Here is a 22,707-nt window from a genome sequence, read left to right on the forward strand (position 1 = left end):
AGTAGCACCCTTGCAGAGGCACATACCCTGGAGGCTCTTCCCAGGGTGCTGCCAAGGGTTTTGCTCCTCCCCAGGCTTATGTCCCTGCCTAGGGCTGGCAGGGACAGGGGCCAGTCCTGGGGGCTGTGCAAGGGATAAGTGGCCTCAGTTTAGGGACAGTGCAGGGCTGGGGGCAGCCTGCCTCGAGGGGTGGAAAGGGCACTTTCATCCTCACCTAGTGTAAGGCAGATCTTAAATGGCAGGAGAGAAAAAAAACAAGGTGCTTGCAGGTTAACTCTTTAATTGAGAGGAGCAAGAGGCCATCATTTCCCCTGCACAGGGGCTGTCTGAGCTCTGGGTGGTAACTGTTGATGAGCTGTGATGTCCATGGCCCCTGGGTTATCCGCTCCCCTCAGGCAGCCCCATATCCCCTAGATCTGGGGGTGTTGCTCTGACAGCAGTGTCCTTGGCCATGCTGCAGGCACAAGTCTGATTAGACAAAAATGAAATCAAGGCAGAAAGTTCTTCCCATTAGGCCGATAACTCACTGGGAACCCAGGGAGGAGGAGAAATCATCCTCCATCCCAGGGGATGCTTAAAGTCCCACTGGATCTGGCTCGAAGCAACTTGCTGTCACACTGAAGTTGGCTCTGTGTTGACCTGGAGACCTCCCTTGGTCCCTGCCAACTTGGGCCATGCCACAGGCACCTGCTGGTATCTCTAGAGTGCCCCAGGGTGGGACTGGAGAGGATAGGGAGCTGAGGGAGGAGGACTGCAGTGATGCCACTACTGCTGCTGGTCCATATAGATTTGCACAGCGTTCCACAGTGCCTGTATATTGCCTTCCCCAAAGCCTGGTGCTCCCCGCCGGTCAATGAGCTCCAGGAAGAAGGTGTCCTCAGAGAAGATGGGATGGGTGAAGATCTGCATCAAATACTCCTGGGAAGGGCTCTCTGTGACATCAGCACCTGGCCGGTCCTTGACCCTGGGCACAGTGGTGTCCAGTAGGATCCCCAGCTCTGCCAGCGTGCAGGGGTCCTGCCCGGCCCCACGGATCTCCTCTGCTTTGCCCCCATGGCTGTAATAGGCAGTGGGGGGTGTGAAGAACCGCGCACCCCGCTGCTGCAAAGCCTTGGTTGTGGTGATGATATCAGTGGTGCAGAGGCCAACATGCTGGATCCCGGCCCCACCGTGCTGCTCTAGGAAGGTGTCAACTTGGTTGGCACCATCCTCTGAGAGGGACTCGGCAAGGACAAGCTTGCAGCCGTGTGCCAGGGTGCCCTGAGCACTCTGCAGCGCGAGGAGCAGCATGCCCACCCCCTGCCCGCCAACCATGTACCCCTCAGCCAGCTTCTCCTCCGGGTTCAGCAGGAAGCGGCGGAAGCCGAAGCAGCGCTGGTACCAGTCCAGAGCCAGCCGGGCCCCGCCCCGTGGGCAGACGTACGTGATGTGGTCGAAGTGGGTGATCTTAATCCCATCCCCTGTGGCCGAGGGGGCTGCTTTGATGGGCTGGAAGCCGGGTAGGAAGGGTCCCTGGTAGCGGGATCGGTCCAGAAGGGTATGGCTGATGTTGCCCACGATGGAGGTTGCCACCCCATAAGTGACGGAGCCCCCATCATCCCTTACCTCTGTGGGGGGCACCGGCAGGAAGCATCCCCAGCTCTGCAGCTGCTTGCAGAGCCCTGGCACATCATCCACCTCGAAGCAGACATTAGAGGCTGTGCCCAAGGTGGGCTGGGGGTCCACATCATAGAGGAAGTCGTGGGAGGAGGCACTGGTGAGCCTTGGTGCCAGGCGCTCGTTGATGAGGAAGACTGCGGCTCCCCGTCGCAAGGCCAGCTGCCGGACCCGTGGCGTCTCCCGCACAGCCACTGGCTGGAAGCGAAAGGTCGTGACCAGGTCCTGGGCCCAGCCCTGCCTGTAGGGCACGTGGAGGGAGATGAAGCAGGGGCGGATCAGTGAGGCTGCCATGGCTGGGCATGCTGTGGGGAGGACGCACGGGGTCAGGGGAGGCTTGCTGGCCACGGGAAGGAGCCATTCCCCCACCTTGCATGGAGCATGAGTGCATCTGCATGCACAGATGCACCTGATGTAAATTTGCACCCCTTAAATGTGTGTATTTTAAATAAGTGGGTCTCACAAGCTGATAAACACTGTGCAAGGGCACCCACCTTTGGGATCAGATGCAAAAAGCTGCCCACGGGTGCCAAGCCGTCCTGCCACCCCTTTGCTATGCTGCTCTGCCCCATGCCCGTGCCTGGGGTCGCAGAGGGGGGAAAGCCCTGAGCCTTGGCCACGGCAGGTCCCCTCTGGAGCCATGTGTCCCTCAAGGGTGCCGCAGGGAAGTTAGTGGGGAAATCTGCGCGAGGGAGGTGTGTGTGCGTGTGTAAACAAGACTGTGGGGACAAGGGTTGTGGTGGGGGAATGTCCTGTACCAGCGACCAGGAACATGGAGGTTGGACTGGTAAACACAGAGCAACATGCTGGTTACAGCTAAGAGGCTCCTGTGCTGCCCCAGCATTTGTCAGCAGTGTCCCACAAATGGCAGGGGGAGCAGAGGGGTCACAGCAAGCTGATGTGCCCTTCCCTTCCCCAGCAAGGATGGTATGGAGCTACCTCAGGGCAGTGACCTTGCCCTAGGGGCATGGAGGGTGAAATAGGAAGGACACTGTGGGAAAAGCGACCTCCCTCCCCGCCCAAATACCCATCACATGCTGAGGGGGAAAAAAAAGACCTGTCCAAAAAACCCACTCGGCATCACCTCTGAAGGGCATCCAGCTGAGGGTTCCTGACCCCATGCCACACACCAGCCACCCCGGCCAGACCCCATAGAGGTGCACTGGGGTGTGTGTGTGGGAGGGACACCTGCTTAATTAATTCCCTTCCACCTTCACAATGCCCACCCCACCCCCCCAAAAGGGCTTTGCACTGAGTGCTCCCTGCAGGCAGGGCGCAGGGCTCTGCCAGGCTGGGGGGGGTAGGCTGCACTGCACCCCCCCTGCCATGGGGGAGCAGGGGGCCCAGCAGCACCCTGTTGGGACCCCCAGCTGGTCCACACTGGCCCGGGGAGGGGTATCCTCGCTGGGGCCCCTGTCCCGGTAAGCACATGGGCAGGAGCCCTCCCTCCCTCCTTTCCCCCCGCGCCCTGTGCGATCAGCATTGGTTCCGCTCTGCCACCGCCACCACCTCTCCCAGCTGCGCCGCCCCGTCACCCCCAGTCCCGCCACCCCCCCGTGCCCGTGGGGGCCCGTGGGGCCCTGGCTTGCCCTCGGCCTGTGGCTCACCGGGGTCAAGGCTGCAGGCGAAGGGGATGCCGGGGCAGGGGCTGGCCCCGGAGAGGCGGTTCAGTTTGCTCCTCCCCAGCATGCAACAGGCCATGGCGGGACGGGGAAGGGGGTTGGCAATGCCAGGGAGGCTGCAAAGCAAAAGCAGCGTGCCCTGCCATGGGGACGCCTCCCCGGCGGGAGGAAGCGGTGCGTGCCATCCTGGACAAGGACGGAGCGGGCACACGTGGCGTGGGGCTGTGCTGGTGTGGCATGGGAATCCTCTGGCACGTCTAACACTGGGGATGTGTGGCTGCCGGACACTGCAGGTGCCCAAAGTTTGTATCGACCCTGGAGGTGCCGGGCTGCCTTTGCAGAACAAAAAGCTGCCCAGGCTGATAACCGCAGGCACTGCGGCTGCCGGCTGGGGGATGAGCAAAGGCAGGAGATGAACTGGCTGCCAGGTGGTGGCTGGGGGTCCCCTGGGACCAGTGATGAAATGGCTCATGCCTGTGCTGGGTCATTCCCTGTCGTGGCAGTGCGTGCAGTGGGGAATATGTGCCCCTGCCCAATGCTAGGAGCTCCATGGTGCCCAGGGTACCTGGCGGAGACATGTGGGGAGCAGCGTGTGGATAGGGGGTGACAGCTCTGCAAGGGGTCTGGTGTCAGTCACAGGATGGGTCTTGCTCCAGGCTGACCCCACACAGCTGCATCTGCTCCCCGATCCCAGCCCATGGCCCGACGGCCTTGCTGACATTCCTGAGCCCCTCTAGTCATGATCCCCTCTCTCCCTGCTGTCTGTGGCTGTTTTTGGATGAATCCTGCTCTCTTTGTGTGTCCAGGACCATGTCGCTGCCCATATCGTGTCTGTGTCTGCTGCCCTTCCCTGCCTTATCATGTTTTTGTACAGAGCCTAGGTATGATAAACTGTTCAAATATTTGCAGAGATGTCCGTGTACAGCTGAAGCAGTGAGCTCCTCTTGTTTGGTTGGGGAGCGGAATCTACCAGCGCTGTGATTTCCCAAGGGAGCACCAGCTCCTCACACCACCACCGCTCCCCCCGCATAGTGGGGCTGGGACCGGACACCCGGGGCTTGCTGTGGGGCCAAGCATAGCCCGAGAGCAGCCATGGCACCACGTGCCAGGATGGCACAGCCTTTGTGGTGTCACCCCATGAGGCAGGGAGCTCTGGCACCCCTGGGGTGCCGGACAGTCACCTGTTTTTTTGGCTGCAGAGTGACGGAAGCTATGCTGGCAGTTCCCCAGGGACCTTGTGCGTGGGTGGCACTGTGCGATGTCACCCCATGGTCCCGCAACCCTTTGGTGCAAGCAGTGCCCTTGGCAATGCTGCCGGCTCTCCTGTGCCTGTGGGAGGGTTTCGAGTGGCTGTGCCTGGCTTTTGCTGGCATCGCCACCTGGCACCCTCTGCACCAGCCCAGCACCAGGCACCGCTTTGCCCCAGCACGGCTCGGGCTCGGATGTCACAGCAGGATCCCGAAGGCACGTGGCACCGAGGGGGACAGTGCCTGCCTTGTTGCCATCCCCTGAGGCGGGCGGTAGTGGCTGGGGTGCAGTCCCTGTGCTGGCTGGGCTCTTCTCCTCCCTCTGGGGCGGGGAGAGTGGACAGGAGATAAAAGGGAGACCAGGAGCAGCTGGGCATTGCTGAGCTGCTGGGGCTGGGAGCGAGGGCTGGCCGGAGGACAGCAGCGAGAAGTGAGTTATTGAGGGCTTGTTCTCGCGGGGGAGAGGGCTGTGGATTGGGGGTTCGTCCATCCTGAGCAGACCCCACCGTACCCTGCTCCCTCCCCCGCTCCCTGGATCGTTCCCCCCCCCAGCCCCATGTCATTCCCCTGCCCATTAAATATGCTGGATCCTGGAGGGACAGGGATTGTCCTTGGTATGGATATCTCCAATCATAGTATGAATACTCCTGGGGTGGCAGGGTTAGGGGGCTGTGGGAGGAAGGGGCTTCAGGCAGATACTGGGGGCAAGGGGGATTAAAGGCTCTGCACACCTCTGAAGTGCCTTGTGGGACATCAAGGGCTCTCAAGGTGACCTGAAGGTGAAACTGTCCCTGTTCCACTGACTCCCCACTGGTGGCTGGGACAAGGGGGGCTGCATCCCTGCCCACCCCTGGGGTGAAGACAGGCTCCTGGGCCAGGGCTGGGTCTGGTTTTCGGGGCTGGGGAGGTGGAGAAGGCCCATGGGGGAGCGGGACCTTCATCCCCCGACACACGAAGCAGGTGCCTCACCTATGGGGGAGACTGTGGCACCCGGCTGTTGCAGCTGGTGCTCACGAAAGCTGGCAGCGAGGGTGCTGTGCTTGCTGGGAGCTGGACACCCTGATCCCCTCACCTCGTGCCCCTTTCCTTGCCCCGCTAGCGTGGGTGTCCTGGCTCCCAGTGCTGTGCTGGGACCAGTATGATACTGCCCACCAGTCTTTGTCCGCCCTGAAGAGGCGTGTGGGGAGGTGGTTTGGGGTTGCAGTGGGGCTGGAAGGACCCCATTGGGTTGAGCCCTGGGGCAGAGGGGAGACTAATGCCCCATTTCCCTGCCAGGGCCGGGGGTCTGGGATGGGGCTGCTGGTGCTGGCCCTGGCCGCCTGGCTGGGGCTGGGGCTGGCCTCGGCATCTGAGGAAGTGGCCAACAGCAGCTGGCTCTGCCGAGAGGCGCCAACATGGAGCGTCAACGGCTTGAGCCCCATGGCGGGGGCAGCAGGGCAGGTGACGGTGGTGGCCCTGCTGAAGGCCAGCTGACAATTCTGCCTGCAGCAGGCCCGCAGGTGAGCCCTGCTCCCCCTACCCCAGACCCAGCCCCGCCACCCTGGGGGACGGCATGGTGGCCCCCACCCCAGCACCCCTCTCCCAGTGTCTCCTTCCCCGCAGCCTCGGGGACCTGCGGGAGAAGCTGACCCGACAGGGCACAGTCGACGTCCGCTACATGATCGTCAACGAGAAGGCACCGCTCTCCCGTGCCATGTTCGGGGAGCTGGAGCGCCAGGCCCCCCCTGGCGTCCCTGTCTTCCAGCCGGAGCCGGAGGAGCCCGATGTCTGGCAGGTCCTGGGGGGCGACAAGGACGACTTCCTCGTCTACGACCGGTGAGTGTCCCCCATCTCGGCTGAGGCTTTCCGTGGGGATTACAAAGTGTTTGGTGGGCTTCCCAAAACTCCCCCCATGGCTGGGCCAGGGGGACCCCAGACCCCCCCACCTTGAGCCAGGCCATGGTTTCTTCCTGCAGGTGCGGCCGCCTGGCTTTCCACATCCAGCTGCCCTACAGCTTCCTCCACTTCCCCTACGTGGAGTCGGCCATCCGCTTCACCCACAGCAAGGACTTCTGCGGCAACTGCTCCTTCTACCCCAACACCACCCAGGAGGTAAGGAGCAGGGATGCTCGCTGGAGCCAGCGTTGCACAACAGGAAAAAAACCCCAACCTTATCTTCACATCGGGGACAGGGTCTGGGTTGGCAGCCATCCTTGTCCGTGGTGTAGAGGGAAGGTGATGAAAGGTCTGGAATAGGGCAGTTAAATAAGTCAGAGCTTTCAGGTTGGGAAGGAACAGGCTAACAGGGTCATAGCTCAGGTCTGGAAAAGCTAACTAGGGTCGCTGGCTGTTCTGGTGTAAGAAAGGGGCAGGCAATGGACCCAGAGGTAGCAAGTTCAGAGCAAAGAAAAGGACGTAGCTCCGGGCTCAGCATGCAATTAGTCACTTTCTAGGAGAAAAATCTATATAGAAATATTAAATGCAACGTCCCTTTCCTGGCTCAGGAATTCCCTGGACCACAGACAGCTACAGCAAGGGAAGTAGGTACAGAGGCTCATGCTCTATGTGCTTCCGTCTCTCCTGTCCTCCCTGTGTCCTGGGTCAGGGCTGGAGAGCCTTTGCTCTGACCCACGGAGCTTTCTGTGTGACGGATGCTGGTCTGCTTTCATCCCAGCTCACAGGCATACTCACAGGCTCACTGCGGGGCCACGTGTGCATTCACATTCAGCACCAGTCCTTGTGTTACTTTCCCCAGGCTAACAGTACCATGGAGGTCCCTGTAACCCTGAGCCCACTTCCCAAACAAGAGGGGAAGGAGTCAGAGACCCCCATTCACCAGCACAATCCCCTCCATCCTCACCACCACCATGAGGTCAGCAGCGAGAGAGCCACAGACCCAAGTGGGGACCACGAACCTGCCACCCATGCTCACCACCACCATGGAGACCACGGCCAGCCCCATCATGAGGGGAAGAAGCAGAAGGAAGGAAATGGGCACTAAGCCAGGCTGGGCAGCCTTGCAGAAGAACCCAGCAGTGTGCAGACCATGCCAACTTGCTTTCCAGAGGCATGAAAGGACCCGCTTTGGGCTGCTGGTCAGCAGCAGCATTGGTATAACAAGCCCCTCCAGCATCCCCCATGTGGTTTGTACTCCCACACTGTGACCAGGGATGAAAAACCCTTTTAGACCCACCCCGCAGGTGCTGCATTTTCAGCACCAGGTCTTGGTTCTGAGCCTTCCTCTGCCTCCACCTGCCTTTCTGTGCTCAATGAAGCCTGCTGTGCAAACCAGGAGGTCCCTGGTCACTGCTGGCTGACACTGCACGGAGCAGCAGGGCAGGGGTGGAAGGGCCAGAACTGGGACGGGAGCAGCACTGCCAGCATGCTCTGCATGTCCTGGCACCCTGGGTGTCCTGGCCAGGGAGCGAGGGGAGGCACAGCGTGTGTCCTGCAGGAGGTGATCCCAGGGGTTGGGAGCACTAGGAGTGGTGGGAGGTCGCAGCTCCCCATGGTCTAAACCCTGTACCCCCATAGCTGTCACATCCTGGGGACCCTCCAGGCCTTGCACACGGGTATGTGCAGTAGTGATGGGTGGCCGCAAGATGGTGGCCTTGCCCCCTCTTGGAGACGTAGGGGCTGTATCCGGGGCCGTGGGGGTGAGGATCCGGGGGTCTCTCCTGGGGGAGAAGCGAGATTGGAGGGCGATGTGGATATCCAGAGTACGAATAAAACCGCTGTGAAATGAACCCAGCTCAGCCTGGCCTCTGGTGGGGCCCCTTCCCCAGAGAGGGTGGGAGGCTCACTCAGCGCTGGCATTTCTCGCTGCATTCCCTAGGCGTTTCTCTCAGCACAGGGAGGGACTTGGAGCTGCATGTGGACCCCATAAAGCATTCCCCTGTTGAGAGGCTGGGTGGTAAAGGGATTGAAGACCAAAGAGGCCCCATCTTTTCATACCTTCTAGTTACCTTCTGCCAGGATGGGAACCCAGGGCTCAGTCCCACCCAGGGCTGTGCATTAACCCTGCACTCCCAGGAAGAACTTTGGCTCAGTACCTCAATCTCTGGCTTGTAGGCGTGATGTTGGTGCCCGTCCTGAGCTGCTGTTGTGGGGCTGAAGTTCCCACATGCAGTCCGAGGTCACCTTGGGCATCTTGTCCCCAGTGCCCAGCACAGTGTTGGGGGCTGCCCAGCCCTCAAGCAGCTAAGTGCTGCATCCCTGGCAGGCAGCCGTGCCTGCCTGCACCCCAGGCTGCCCCCATGCCTGTCTCAGCCCTGTTCACTCCAGCTCCATCCATCATCCCACACAGTCCCACTCAATGCCTCCTGTCATCTTTCCATCCCTCCTCTGGGCCCCACAGCCTGAGTGAGGAGCAAAGGCATGGGTTTTTTGCTCAGTGTTATGCGGCACTATGCTGTGGTGCATGTCTTGCTGCTGATGCTCTGAGTTGATTTTCTCGCCACGTCCTGCGAGGCTGCATCCCTCCACCCTGTCTCTGTGGGTGGATGCTCTGCCCAACAACTGGGGCAAGAGCCAGGGTGAAGATGAGCTGTTCCTTGTGAGGATGAGGACAACAGGATCAGGTGGGTCTTTCTCATCAGCCCATGGGAGCCAGCCATGCTCTCCCACAGGGCTCTGGCTGAGACCCTGCTCCACTCTCCTCCATCTCCCTTGCTCCCTCCCTCCACCTCCTCCCCCGTCCTCCTCTACCTGCTCCCAGCAGCCCACAAGGGCACCTCTGTCTGCTGCTTCTGCCATCAATATTGAGGTTATCTTTTTCTTCTGGCAGCTGCTGTAATTGAAACAAAGCAGGCCGCGTCTCACGGGCTCCACTCCTCTTGCTCATTTTGCTGGTGCTGCTGAGACAACTAATTCATCCTATCGATGTGTGGTTGGCCTCTTTTCCACCAGATCCAGGCAGAGCCCTCTCCCCTCTATGGCTGGTGGGAGCAGTCTGTGTCTCTGTGGCGTGCTGCTCTGACCCAGGCTCTGGTCCTCAGCTTGCAGCAGCTGGGTGCTGGCCACCAGCAGGAGATGCCAGGGGAGCTGGCTGTGGGGGAGAGGTGCAGACTGGGAGGGTGTTGATGACTTTTGTCTCTTTCTTTTGCCTTCTGATGCTTCCTCAGCCCTTTCACTAAATTCTACATCCTTTCTTTGCACAGATTCTAAAGGTGTCCCTGGCAAGTAGGTGACATTGTGATGAGTGGGGCACACACAGATTTGCATTCCCTTGCTGACAGCCAGATCTGCAATTAGCAGTGACAGATAGAGGAATCACGTCTGGTGCTGGGTGGGTAGCCCACTGGCACTGTGCTGCACTGCTACCGTTTGGCTACCTCCCAGTGGATGAATTTCTAGCCCTGAAGACTTGGGCTGCTCTTTTGCTTTGGGTAGAGAAATTGAGTCTCTTTAGCTGTGACACTGTTTGGGTTAAGTCCTCTGTGTGTAATGGCCAGGGTTTGGGGTGAAGCTGATGCTGCTCCATATGTTATTGTCCAAAGGCATGAAGGGTTTGAGGGGCTGTGCTTGGGGGCCCCCATGGCATCGCTCACCCCCCAAAAGGTGCTGGAGACCTGGAGCTCTTCAAAACCTGTGTTGGTGTCTACACTCCAGCAGTGCTGAGGGAGAGCTTTGCTCTGAGTGGGCTGGAGGAGAGGTATTTTGCAGGAGTTAACAGGCTTTTCGCATCGCTAATGTCTGGGGGAGTAATGCTGTTAGTAGGAGTCAGAGAGCTCCAAGGAGTGCTCAGCTGTCAGTGGGGCTGGCTCAGCAGGAGAGGGTCCAGGGCAAGAAAATAGGGCTGACTTCAGGAACTGGCAGTGCTGTGCCGTGGTACCCTGGTGTCTGTGGCTGTGCCACCGCCCCAGAGGAGGACAGTCCCCAGTCCCACGTCACATGCAGCCTGCTGCCTTGGCCCTGTTGCTGCTCCTGCCAGGACCCAGGCTGAGCCTCACAGGAGAGGGGGAACAGCCAGTCCTAATGTCAACAGAGGCCTGTTGTGCAGCGATGCTGTGTCAAGAAGAGGAATGGGTCCCTCCTCCTCCGCCCATTCATCTGGCAGCCGGGGCTGGCATGCCGCCAAGCCAGGCTGCTTTGGAAACATTTCATTGAGGAGGCAGCTGAGCCTAGGAAAACAGAATGAAAATATACAGAGAGATCACTGTTGTTAGGCAAAATAAATGCAGGCGGCTGCATTTCTGTCCCCCAAGTCCAGCTCAGCAAGGCCCCTCTTGCTTCTATGGAATGAGGGTGAATGCTGCTGCCTGGGGATGGCAGCCATGTATCTTCATTGTGGGTTAGGAGCTGGGGAATGAGGGCTGCAGACCTTGTCCCCAGCTTTGGCCAACTTGCTGATGTCCCCAGGGAGTAGGTCCAGAATCACCTTGATGTGGCATCACCCAAGGAGATGGGACAGAGCACAGAAACAGCCACAGAAGTGAGCCAGCCCCAGTGACTTTTGTCCCCTACACAGCCACCAGTGATGAAGGCTGGTGAAGACAGGGCTGAGGAAGTGCGTCAGCTATTGGCCTCGTTCATTCCCGTCTCCCTCCCCCACATCAACCATGGTTCCTGGCTGGGCATGAGGCCACCAGCAGCACAGAGCCCGGTCCCCAGGTTTTCAAAGCCCCATTGCTCAGCACGCCCCATCTTTTCTCTGCCAGGAGGGAGAGAGCAGAGTCACCCCAAATTGGTCCCCAGGGACAGAGGGTGGAGGCATCTCTCTGACTTTTGAGCAAAGAGTCACCTCTCCCGTTGTTTCCCCCATAACCTCTCCTCCCTCCAGAGACCTCCAAGTCTCTCCCCAGCTATTTGCCGACCTACAAGAGACCCATCTCAGCTCCTCCCCTCTCTCCTGATGGGTCCAGAGTGGTTTGGGATAGGCAGAGCTGGAGCCCTATCCCCATAGGATGTTAAGGCTCTCACCCTTCCATAGGTGGTCTTAGTGCCATCTCCATGCAAGAATGAAACAGGCATTTCTCCATGCTGCTGGTTTCTAGCTCCTACCTTTGTTTGTCAGTGATGGACGATGGCATGGAGGGAACAATTTGCTTCTGTTAGTTATGGTTTTGATCTGGGGGTTGAAAGGAGCCCTGCGTGAGCAGACAAAGCCCAAACAGCACCCCAGCAGAGACATATCTCACCAGCCCAACATGTGTGGATTTGCAGCATGGAGGTGCCCAAGGCTGAAATTGGATCCTGCGCTGGTCCCTGCATTTGTAGGAGCTTTATTAAAATTCAGGCTCCCTTCTCTTGCCTTAGCAAGCTACTCCTTTTTTGCTGCCATGCAAGGGGAGATTTGCCGTGTCTCTCTCCATCTGTTTCTCTTCAAGACGAGCCAGGTGTGGTGCCTGGTTTTCAGCTGAACCAAGGTGTGGTGCCGAGTTGCTGCATCCTGCTCTCGCTTTGGGTGGCTTCAGGTGGTGCAGCCTCATGCTGGGACTGCTGGCACCTCTGCTGAAGCTTTGCCACTGTCTGCTGCCGGTTCCTACGCATGGAGCGATGCGTGAGGACACGGCATCCTGGACGGGAGCTGGGATGTGTGGGCTGTTAAACGGAAGGTCAGCATGGTGCAACTGTCCCTTGTCCCACTGCACACACGCTGGCGGCAATGCTGGGGTCCGGCCTCGCAAGTGGGTCCCTGTGTGGGCTGCCTGCACTGTCAAGAGCTGAGGCGTGTGAGCATCCATCATGGGGAGTATACCTGACTGCCTTGTAACGGAGCTGGAAGAAGAGGACGAAGCCATGGAGCAGCCTCTGAGAGAGTGCACTGTAACGCCTACCGAAAGGACACCAGTCCTGACCTGGGGTGGGTGGCTCCCCAGCTACTGTCAGAGCCCTGATAAAGCTATAAAAGAAAAGCTGAGTTAATTATGTTCATTTGTTTTTACTATAGACGAGGTCCCAGGCTGGAGCTTTTTTTTTTTCGCAAATGGATGTTCCTGTGGAAACAGCTTTGGAATAAATTGTTTAAATGGATGGTAAGGAACGACCCAGCCCAGATGCTCCAGGTGTCTGAACTTCAGCTCCTGAAACCTGCTGCTGAGTATGGCCTGGGGTGACGGCAGGTGTGACAGTGATGGCCCTAGCGGCGCCTGAGGTAGGGCTGGCAAAATGATGCAGACAACTGCAAAGACCAGCAGTACCAGGCATAAGAAATATTAAAAATTAAAATTATCTGACTTCTGTCAAAGCTGGATTTTTATTAGGTTTGGGTTTCCGCCCCCCCCCAGCCACCCAGCCAATCAGCATGCAGTAATAAGGCCATACAGCCAACTAGCATCCGATGATGTGGCCAATCAGCCAATCAGCCATGGGGCATTGTAGCCTCTCAGCCAATCAGCCATGTGGCATTGTAACCCCCCAGCCAATCAGCCGTGTGGCATTGTAACCCCCCAGCCAATCAGCCGTGTGGCATTGTAACCCCCCAGCCTGTCAGCCGTGCCTTGTGCACCCATTGCAAGCGGCGGCCGTGGCAGGCAGGTTTGCCCATCCCGCGGGAGCCTCTCCCGGTGGCTGGTGCCCCGTTTCCTGCCTTCGTCCGAGACGGGCCCCACCGCTCCCTTGTTCCTCCGTTAATTACGCTCCAGCGCTGGGATTTTGTAGCTTCTCCGAGTCTGAATTTGCCCAGCTTTCAGCCTATGGGCGTTGTTTTTTAGCTTGCAGAATCTGTATGTTATCTTCTCTCCATTAGAGATCTTTTTCTTTTTTCCTGAAAAAGCGAAGTTGGTTCAGTGTGCTGCTTCCCACTGATTTAATCTCTCCCTCCTCCCCAGAAGACCATTCCTCACCCAGAGTTATCTACCTTTTAATTACCATTTGCAAAGTACGTTAAATGCAGAAGGTAAAAGGCTGGAAGACATAACCTACCATTGGTTCTCTGCCCAGGGAAGAAGAGCAGGACCCTGGGCGATGGAGGGTGGAGGGACAAGCCCCAGCCCTGGCCCGACTCCGGCTTCCCACCTGGCCAGACCCTGCAACCCGCTCACATCTCCGAAGCCAGGGCAGACCCCATGCAAGAGGCTAACGGGAGCATTGTCTACGCCTCACTTTGCCATCATTTATTCATGCTCTTGTAGCCTGCAAAATGACTCCTCGGTTATTTTAGCATCTCTAATTAAGGGGAGGGAACTTCAGTGGCCGGGAGGGGGGCGATAGGCTGGGGGCTGCTTTCTGCTGAGCTCAGCGCCGTGGCAGCCAGGCCAGCTGGGATGGATGCCACTCTCTGGCATGGGGCGGAGTAACTTTCTGGAGTGCTCTGTGCTTTTAGAGTCTGCACTGGGGAAGTGAGAGATGACTGTTTCTTCTGGAAGCCGAGGGTCTTCACCCAGCAGCTCCTCTGTGCTTAATTGCTGGCCTGAACAGCAAATGCATTTGCTGGAAGGGTGCAGAAATCCCTGTGGCAAGGCAGAGGCTCAGCACTTTGCTAATCTTGTGGGGGCTGGGGAAAGGCAGCCCTGGCAAGCCAGAGACGTAATGTTGTGTGTGTGGGAGAGAGGGAACAACAGATCCTGACAGCCCGAACTCTCTGATTGGGTGTGAGGGGGGAATCCAGGTCTGCTTGATCCCAGCCTGACACCTGGTACCCAAGCAACTCACTCCATTTTTCCCCCCCTTCCTTGCTGCTGCCCCAGACTATCTCCTCGTTCCTCCTGCTCTTCTGCTCCTGGGTGTCTGCTCTCAAGGCATACAAAGGAGCTGCCCGAACTCCACCCTGCCCCACAGACCCTATACCCACAGCAGGGCTAGCCGGCCCCCCTCCCCCACCCTCCTGTCGAGGTTCTCCAGGACCCCCAGCCCTGCCAGCTCCAAAATCCCAGTGCCTGCGGTGCATGGCGGGCAGAGGTGATGCACCATGGGGTGCCCTGAGGAGGGCAAGGCATGGTGCTTGGTGCAGGCATCCTTGATCATGCATCGAGGATGGCCTGAGGTTTTTCTTGGCAGTAGTTGAAGGGGAGAGAAGCTGCAGCACCCTGAGCATCCTCTGAGACATACAGGCAAGCAGAGCTGTTCCTGTGTCAAAATGAGGGTGAAAGCAGCCATTCTGCACCTAACATTTGAATTCAGCCCATGCTTGGGAGGGGGAAATGGTGTATTTAAGTCCTTGCATTTCTTTTTTGAGTACATGGACAATTGCAGTCACACCTGAAGGAGGTCCCTGAGACTGTCAGTTCTGGAAAGTTTCATAAAATGAGTGGCTGGCTAGTGAAAAGCAACTTCATTGGAGTCCCTGCTGAAAGAGGAGCACAGCAATAACTCAGCACTAATGAGTCAGTGGAGAATCCACAGGGGATTTGAACAGTTTGATGGCAAAAAGCTCCAGCTCAAGCTTACGCTTTGTTGAAGACCTTACTAGGCACTGGAGAATCTAAAAGTGGGGCTCAACACCATGGGCAACCAAGACAAGGTATAGCTTGTCTTGGTATATTTGGAAAGCCAAATATTTCATAAGAAAACGCTCTCTGCCTCTTCCTGGACATTGGATCAACGCGAATGCTAAGGAATAACTATTTTCACTCAGGGCAATAGATCCCTCTGCGCCTGAGTGAATTAAGGCAGGGGAGATACAGGCTGTGTTACTCCCCACGTCCTTTCCCTCCTGCCTCTGCTCTGAACAGCACCAGCAACATGGGAAAGGCAGAAGCCACCACATTTCCAACAAGCATCTAGGGCTGGCGGCTCTAGCAGGGAGCTTGGCTGCTGATAAGCCCAGCTTGGGCTGCTTCGGAGCAGCAAATCCTCTGGGTGGCTGGAGCAAGATCTTGGTGGCCACCTGCACTCTGCTGTCTAGGTCCTTTCCCATCATTAATTGGCATCTTTAAAGCTTCTGCTGCTCTTATATATCTTCATCTGACACCAGAGGACTTCCTTGGTGCTCACTGGGTCTTGCACAGCTCTGCTTTCATCTCTGCAAAGCTCAGCCAGTGTTACCCATGTTAGTAGGGCACAACATTGCTCAGAGTCAAAGCAATGTTGGAGGCACGGGAGCATCCAAGAGAGGGGAATATGCCGAGGGGAAGGCAGCCTCTCTGCTGGGGACTGGATTTGGGCACAGTGGGGAGAGAGGAGAGCAGCTACATGAAGGTGTGCAGGTAGGAGCAGCCGAGGAGGTAGGAGCCCCTTGGGCTGAGACGAGGCACCTACCAGCACTTACCCTGACTGCCACAAAACAAAGCACAGGTGCCAGGAAACCTGCAGAGAACATCTCAGCAGCATCCTCTACCTCTCTTTTTGTTAGAGCTCTTGAATTTAGTTTCTAGCAAGAGGAAAGCAGATTTCTTGCCCCACAGCACCTGCAACTTAAAGCTGGACTTCCGAGTGAGCTGGCACCCAAAGACTTTCCCTCAGTATGGTTGTTGCACTGCTGCCTAACTGCAGTGTAGAGCCATGGGGACTTCAGTCCACTTGGTCGGTAAATTTTCTAGCCAGGGACTCAAATAAAATGCTTTTTTGGGCCAGCATGAAAAATCATCCTTTTGTGAATAACACTAGTGCTCAGGCCGGTATGGCTGGAGTTGGTGGGTTGCAGCATGGGCAGACCCCGACCAAACAGCCTCGAAGCTGGGAGGGGTACTGGGGCTGCCAGTGGTAGAGGTTCAGCAAATGGCTTGGCTCAGGAAAGCATGTGGTGAATTATTTATGTACCTGGTTCCAGGCTCTGAATGAGCAGCATCAGGGGCTGGGCGGGAGGCTGACATTTCACATCATTCCCCAGGGAGAAGAGATCTGTCCATGCTCTCCAGGAGGAGGAGAATTCCCCCTTGCGAAATTCAAGGCAGTAATGAAATGGACAGAGAAAGATGGAGAGGAATGGGGAGCAACAAATGTTTAGTTGAAGAGGGAGAGGAAAAATAGATTGATTTGTCTTTGAAATAACATGCTAACCCCTCAGAGACAGGCTGGCCAGCCACTGCACCGACCTTGCTTTGATTTGAGTCTGGATTATATGTTTTATGCAGTGAAAAGTCAGCTCATTGGGAATGAATAACATCCCTGCTTGAGCTGAAGTCTAAAATCCTCTTTATTGGCACTGTCTGGGGACAATGTAAGAAAGGACACTCAAGGTTGTCGCTAGGTGAGCTCTGCAGAGACTGGTGACAGAGGGACTGGACAAGCTGGGGTGCTGAGTCCCAGCTCTTGTGCAGGCTCACCTCTGCCTGAGCAGACCCGGTGGCTGCGGGGAGACATGAGTGCCGGCAGAAACTCCCAGGCAGTCGGGCTGCTGAGTCCCAGCTCTTGTGCAGGCTCACCTCTGCCTGAGCAGACCCGGTGGCTGCGGGGAGACATGAGTGCCGGCAGAAACTCCCAGGCAGTCGGGCTGCTGTAACACCAGAGCCCACAGCCTCCATCACCATCAGAGCTTAAGATCCTGGTCTCTGCTGGGAAGGTGTGTTCTGCCTTGGGGCAGGAGGGTGCTTTGGGATGGCCCCTTTAGGTCCCTCTGTGCAGCAGGGAAGGGCAGAGGTGGACAAAGCCTTTTTCATCCCTCCAGGTCCTGCCACTGCCACAGCAAGCAGAGGTGATGGGCAAAATGCTGTGCTCGCAAGTGCTCCCTGTCGCAACAATCCGTTATGGAGAGTGAAATGCCCTTCAGGCTTAAAGAAATGGGGACACGATTCCTGGGGAAAACGTAAACAAATCTGTGTGTAGGTGCTGCCTGCGGCCAGGCCCTGTCACTGGTTAGCACTGATTATCTTGAACAAGACCAGCAGCAGCAACAAACACCTCAGCCTTCAAGGAAAACCTCTTCCTGACCTTCATCGATTAGCATGTGGCTTATTCTCTAAAATGGAGATCTCTCATTGCAGTAGTTCTGCCTGCTCTCACTACCTGCCTGAGATCTGGTTCCTTCCCTCTGAGTCCTGCAAAGGACACCTTGGGCTTTGAGGTATCTCGTAGCATAGCAAAGGTGCATAATTATTTCCTGTTCCCTAATTGCATCGCCCTGTTATTCCAGGAAATGTACTCCTGCTCTGTCAGTAAGAGTAAATACGAGATCTCTGCAACAAGGGAGTAACCAGTAATGGTCTAGATGTGACTGAACTGCAGATAGAAAGGAATTGGGTTTAGATTCTCAGAACGCTGAGAATAACAAAGTAAGAAACCCGGACTCTGAGATCTGTGAGCTCTGCTCTTCCTCAGGGGTTTGTCACTTAAAATTAGACAGGACAAAAGAACAGGAATGTATTTCTGGGGAAAATCCTGGGATGGTGTCCTGCTGGACATGGCAGCAAAGTGTCCAGCCCCAGCAGGGCAGCAGTGCTCTCCCTATAGGCCCCATGCTGTGCTGGTCCCCAGGGTGCTGCCATCACCCTCTGCTGAAGCAGAGGCTGGTGAAGAGCCAGGTCCCTGGATTTAGGGGTGCCGACTCAGGCAATATGTGCTGAAGGACCTTGCTTTAACACAACCCCAACTAGAGCACAGCAGAGCTCCCTGGGAGCCAGCCCTGCCTGTGTTTCTTCACCTCGTTTCCCAAAGGCCGAGCATGCCACAGGACCTGGTATTTTCTCTGTGCCCAAGTATGCCGCAGGGATGTGTGGGGCGAGCATCTTCACTGCAAGGCTTTAAATGAAAAATCAAACACCGATGCACTCTGAAGGGTACTGAAGGGCACTGCTGCCTGCTCTGTTACCCGGGGTAAACCCGAAGGCGATTTATGGGTTAGGCTGGGTGTTAGATTTGTGGGTTGCCCGGGTGTGGGGTTAGGCCGGGCATGGGGTTAGGCCGGGCGTCGAGATCGGGTACTGCCGGGCTTGCAGGAGGAGCCGTCCCCTGTTCCCGCCGGCCACCCCCGGGGGAGCGGTGCCACCTCCAGCCCCGCCGTGCCCCTTTGCTGCCTCTAACTCAGCACAAGCTCCTTGCGCTCGGCTGGCCTCAGCACCCCCTGGCCCCCCGGCGCCCTGGGGCCGGGCAGCCGCGGGGCTTTCCCGCTCCCCGCCCTCCGGCCACAGGGGACGCCGCGTCGTCCGTGTGTCCCCCCTGGGGACACAGCCAGGAGGGCACCGGGGCGGTGCCCGGGGCCACCCCCTCCCCGCCCCGCGGGACCGGACCCCCGGCCCGCCGGCAGGTGCAGGCGGGAGCGGGGGTCCGCCGCGGCGGGCAGGGGGGGGGGCTGTGGAGCGTCCCGCCCCGGCGGAGGCCGGCTCCGGGCCGGTGGGCCCACCCCCCTCCAGTCTCCACGCCCACTCCCCGTCCCGTCCCCCCCCCCCCCTCCTCCTCCCCGTCTCTCCTCCCCTCGCCCGGCTCAGTCGGTCGCAGCCATGGCGGAGGGAGGAGAGGGAGAGGAGCTGCTCCGCCCGCCGCTGCCCGCCGGCGCCCCGGGCCCCAAGCGCTTGTGCTCCCGGGCCTGCCCGGCGGGGGGTACCGGGGCCGCTCACCCCCGTCCCGGGGCCGCGGGGGCCGGCTCCGCGGGGCCGGGCGCGGGGGCCAGCGGGGCCCCTCCGGCGCTGGCCGGCTGCTGCCCGGCGGCGGCGGCGGGGCCGGCAGCGGCGGGGGCGGCGGGGCCGGCGGCGGCGGGGCCGGGGGTCGGCGGCGGCGGCGGGGCGGGCAGCCTGCTGCAGCCCGAGTCGCTGCTGGACGCGGCGGCCAAGCGGGTAGCGGGGAGCTGGGCCTTCGAGCGGGTGGAGGGCCGCTTCCAGCGCATCCCCGAGCCCGTCCAGCGCCGCATCGTCTACTGGAGCTTCCCCCGCAGCGAGCGGCAGATCTGCATGTACTCCAGCTTCCAGCCCGGCCGCGCCGCCGCCGCATCCCCCGCCAGCGCCGCCGCGGCGGGACCCGCCGCCGCCGCCCCCGCCCCGGCCGGCGAGGAGAGCCCCGCCGCCGGCCCGCCGCCGCCCGCCGCCCCCGCCGCCCCCGCCGCCGCGCCGCAGGGCGAGGGGCTGCCCTTCCGCCGCGGCATCCGCCTGTTGGAGACCGGCGCGGTGGACAACGTGCTGCAAGTCGGTGAGTGCCGGGACGGGGCCCCCGGGGGGCTTGTGTGTCCGTCTGTCCGTCCTCGTCCCCCCCACCCCCCCCGCCGCAGCCATCCCTTCCAAACACTTCAGCCTTTTGTCTGGCGCGGTTGTGGTTTGACAGGAAAATCCTGCCCGGAGGGCAGGGACCGCCTTGTGCTCCTCTGGGACGGTGCCGGTTTTGGGGGTGGGGGGGCTGGGGGTGACACCCCCCACCCCCCCCCGAGGTGAGGTGGGTGTCACCGGCAGTCGCCCGCAGCGTGGACGCTGTCTGTCCAGCCTTAGTGGGAAAATAAAGCCAGACTCCCCCGCCCCCAAATAAGGCACCCGACGGGGATTTGTATGGAGGGCACGCAGCCCTGCCGGCCCCCCCCCCCACCCCCCCAGCCCCCAGACGGGGTCCTCCTCACCCCTGAGCACTCACACCCACGCTCCCACGGGGGTCTTTGCCCTTCCGCGGGATTCATAAACATAACGCATCTCTCCAGCAGCTCTGAGCGTTTGCCTTTGTCTTCTCCATCAGGGGCTTTCCCCCCCTTGGAAAATCTCGGGGGGGGCGGGATTTGCCCCCCGCTTTCCCCGTCGCAGCCCCCTGCTCGGGCACCTGCGGCGAGGCCGGCTGGCAGAAACTGGAGGGAAGGGTTGGGGTGACAAGTTGGGTGGGCTGGCGGGTACCACCGTCGGCCTGGCGCGACGCGTGTTTCAGGGATGGACGTGCGGCCTTCTCGCTCTCGTTCGGTGACGAAGGGGCCGTGGGAATGATGGTGGGAATAATGGCATCGTGTTTTCTCTCCATGGGCAGGTGGCTTTTGTGTGCGCTGGCGGAGGGGGATTGTCGGAGAGGAAATGTTCCTCTTCCCCTTTCCTTCCAGTCCCTGTCACCATCTGAAAGCTGCCTTATATCTGTATATATACTTAAAGAGAAACAAATTGCGGTGTTTTTCATAAAATAATCTGCTCCTGGTTGTTATTGGAAGTGATTGAAATGCACGTTTCCATTAAAATGACATTAGGCTAGAATTTGTTTTGCAAATGCGAAATGTAAATTCATTTTGTGCCAGGGTATGGCGTGAATGAGTGAAGGGAGGGTGGTTTTTGTTGTATGGAAGGGTTAGTTCGGAGGTGTTTATTTAAAGAGCCCTCCTTCCTTTTGGGGAAAAAACAGCTTAAAAAAAAAAAAAAACAACCGTTTGGTACAGCTTACATTCAGAAGACCGTTATCAAAACATTTTCCATTTGAGACGTGAAAATAGCAGACAGCAGAAGAATTCTTCTTCCACCTCTGAGGATATGCAGTGAAAATTCCTGTAGCACAAAAGCTTTTTCTCTGAGGATATGATTATACCCTTTTTTTTTTTGGGTGAATTAATATTTTCTAAGGGCTGTGTTAAGCTGATTAATTATTCTAAGTCTGTTTAAAATACTTTGAAACTCAAAACCAAATAATTTTTTTTTGGAGAGGAGTAGCTCTGCAGGAACTTTAAAATTAAGAGTGTGTGGGGAAAAATAATAGCTTACTGTGGGCGATGCTTTATTGACCTGCCCACCAAGGTGTGGATGTGGTGAGCAGCCGGCGCAGGAGTGGGAGACGGAGGTAAAACCAGGGCTGGTTCTGTACAAAGGAATTTTCTCTTTTAATGAGGTTTTAACATTTATTTCTCTTTGAAACGTGGCTCTGATGAGGTTTTAGCCGATGCTGTGATGGATCTGGGTGAGTGCTGGGGTCAGGTGCGTGCAGGACACGCAGAGCAGTTCCATCCCAAAGTGACGCCCAGTGCTGGCATCCAGCATCACGCGTGCCCCGTCTCCCCGTGCTTCCACTGCTGTTTTGGGTGAGCCAGAGGATGGGGAGGACGGTCCTGGCTCTGGCATTTCATATCCCCTGACAAGTCTAAACCATCTCCCCAGCTTTGAAATCGGAGCTTGCGCCCATTGTCCTCCGAACTGTCAGCTTTTTAGATGAAGCAGCATGTTCTGGAAGCGCTCGCCGCAAAGTCGGCGGGTGATTTATCTCTTGTTTTTACAGCCCAAAAGGGGCGTGCGGGATGCTCGCCGTGGGTGTTTGCCTTTGGAGCAGGGGGTGTTTGGGTCTTGGCTGTAGTGCGGCTCCTCTTTGGACAGCAGCGGGTGGGTGATGTGGGGTCGGACACCTCTGTGTTTGTCCCTGGAGCAGCCCTGTCACAGCAGCCCCTTGCAGCCCCAAGACGGAGGAGGAAGATTTACAACGAACAAAAGGCTGTGAAGGGCTGCGTGTTTATCTGGGGTGGACGGGAGGCACAGCTGAGATGTCCTCTGCCAACTTTCCACATCCATCCTGCGGATGCTGCTGGAAGGTGAGGTGGAAGAGCTCCAGCCACCGGAGACACAAACACTTTGTGGTTGCGTGTGTGTGTTTGCAGTTAAGATAGGAACTTGGTTTTCAGCTTATATGGGAACCATTATGTCTTGGAAAAAAATAAAACCCCAACACTGGCTTGCTTGGTGCTCACCAGCGCTAAATCAAAACTACTGTTCCCCTCTAAGGATCTCTTTAATGGACACCGCCAGCTCCCGGCGTCGTGACCAGAGGTTTGCACAGTTGAGATCTGCTGTTAATAAAGATCAGATGTTTGTACAGTCATGTTTCTGACTCAGACCTGTGAAAAAATAAGAATCGTAAGGACGTGAAATTCCTTCTCCCTGTGGTTGGAAAATCTCTTTGAAAAATTGAAAGCCAAAATCCAAGAGGAATGGTCTTCTGGAGATGGAAGATGGTGAGGAGGGGTGAGGGTTGTACTTGAGGGGACAAACTGTTTCAGGCTCCTGCTCCCTCGTGCTTACAAAACTGGCAGGTCTGAAAAAAAACATATATGTCACATTATCAACCAATAATTCCTTCATGCTTAGTAAAACTTAAACGAGGCTTAAACCCTGATCTCACTGGAGTCATTAAATTGATTTCCACCACCTCCCCCCGCCCCCCCCCCCCCGCTCAAAGAAAGATCTTGGATGTTGAACACAGGCATCTTTGTCTTCTTAAAAACTGCTTTATTATTATGTGTACAGATCCTGTCTTTGTGTGTGTGTGGTGTGTGGGTTTTTTTTTCCTTTTAATTTTTAGACAAATGACAAAAGCATGCAGGAAAGGAATGCAGAAATGCCAGGCTTAATATAAAGCATGCAACTGCACTGCATGCCGGGAATCCTAAAGGATACAAAACCTTTAACGACGGCGGTTAATTTTTAACAAGTTCACTTGCATAAATATTTATGAACAAA

The 22,707-nt window shown here is 57.5% G+C and overlaps 3 protein-coding genes across 5 annotated transcripts in view; 2 read left to right on the top strand and 1 right to left on the bottom strand.

Annotated features, from left to right (window-relative positions):
- Nucleotides 1-260: 260 nt before the first annotated feature.
- Nucleotides 261-3,432, bottom strand: HPDL (4-hydroxyphenylpyruvate dioxygenase like). Of its 2 annotated transcripts, none has more exons than XM_075097783.1 (2): nt 3,264-3,432; nt 261-1,961 (listed from the first exon to the last, which is right to left on the bottom strand). In XM_075097783.1, the coding sequence occupies exons 1-2, from the start codon at nt 3,355-3,357 to the stop codon at nt 766-768; spliced, it is 1,290 nt and encodes a 429-aa protein (XP_074953884.1). In that variant the 5' UTR covers nt 3,358-3,432; the 3' UTR covers nt 261-765. The 2 variants fall into 2 exon arrangements, with proteins under 2 accessions (XP_074953884.1, XP_074953885.1); XM_075097784.1 differs by lacking the exon at nt 3,264-3,432 and adding an exon at nt 2,151-2,410.
- A 1,414-nt stretch (nt 3,433-4,846) lies between these two features.
- Nucleotides 4,847-8,250, top strand: LOC142059225 (selenoprotein Pb-like). Of its 2 annotated transcripts, none has more exons than XM_075097787.1 (5): nt 4,847-4,955; nt 5,801-6,024; nt 6,128-6,340; nt 6,461-6,616; nt 7,260-8,250. In XM_075097787.1, exons 2-5 carry the CDS (start codon nt 5,920-5,922, stop codon nt 7,503-7,505), a joined length of 720 nt encoding a protein of 239 aa, XP_074953888.1. In that variant the 5' UTR covers nt 4,847-4,955; nt 5,801-5,919; the 3' UTR covers nt 7,506-8,250. The 2 variants fall into 2 exon arrangements, with proteins under 2 accessions (XP_074953888.1, XP_074953887.1); XM_075097786.1 differs by having other exon boundaries at nt 6,481-6,616.
- A 10,474-nt stretch (nt 8,251-18,724) lies between these two features.
- ZSWIM5 (zinc finger SWIM-type containing 5) overlaps nt 18,725-22,707 on the top strand; it is a 102,129-nt gene continuing 98,146 nt past the window's right edge. The window contains exon 1 of the mRNA XM_075097788.1: nt 18,725-19,441. Within this exon, the coding sequence (XP_074953889.1) occupies nt 18,760-19,441 (682 nt within the window). The 5' untranslated portion in view covers nt 18,725-18,759. The remainder of the gene's footprint in view (nt 19,442-22,707) is intronic.

Source organism: Phalacrocorax aristotelis, chromosome 6, assembly GCF_949628215.1.
Source record: "Phalacrocorax aristotelis chromosome 6, bGulAri2.1, whole genome shotgun sequence".
NCBI lineage: Eukaryota > Metazoa > Chordata > Aves > Suliformes > Phalacrocoracidae > Phalacrocorax > Phalacrocorax aristotelis.

Excerpts from the sequence above, each read along its gene's own strand:
- HPDL (XM_075097784.1), bottom strand. The coding sequence starts at position 2,298 with ATGGCTCCAGAGGGGACCTGCCGTGGCCAAGGCTCAGGGCTTTCCCCC. Across the intron at positions 1,962-2,150 it reads TTTTGCATCTGATCCCAAAG|CATGCCCAGCCATGGCAGCC; the intron begins GTGGGTGCCCTT and ends TCCTCCCCACAG.
- LOC142059225 (XM_075097787.1), top strand. The coding sequence starts at position 5,920 with ATGGAGCGTCAACGGCTTGAGCCCCATGGCGGGGGCAGCAGGGCAGGT. Across the intron at positions 6,025-6,127 it reads TGCCTGCAGCAGGCCCGCAG|CCTCGGGGACCTGCGGGAGA; the intron begins GTGAGCCCTGCT and ends CCTTCCCCGCAG. Across the intron at positions 6,617-7,259 it reads ACCCCAACACCACCCAGGAG|GCTAACAGTACCATGGAGGT; the intron begins GTAAGGAGCAGG and ends TACTTTCCCCAG.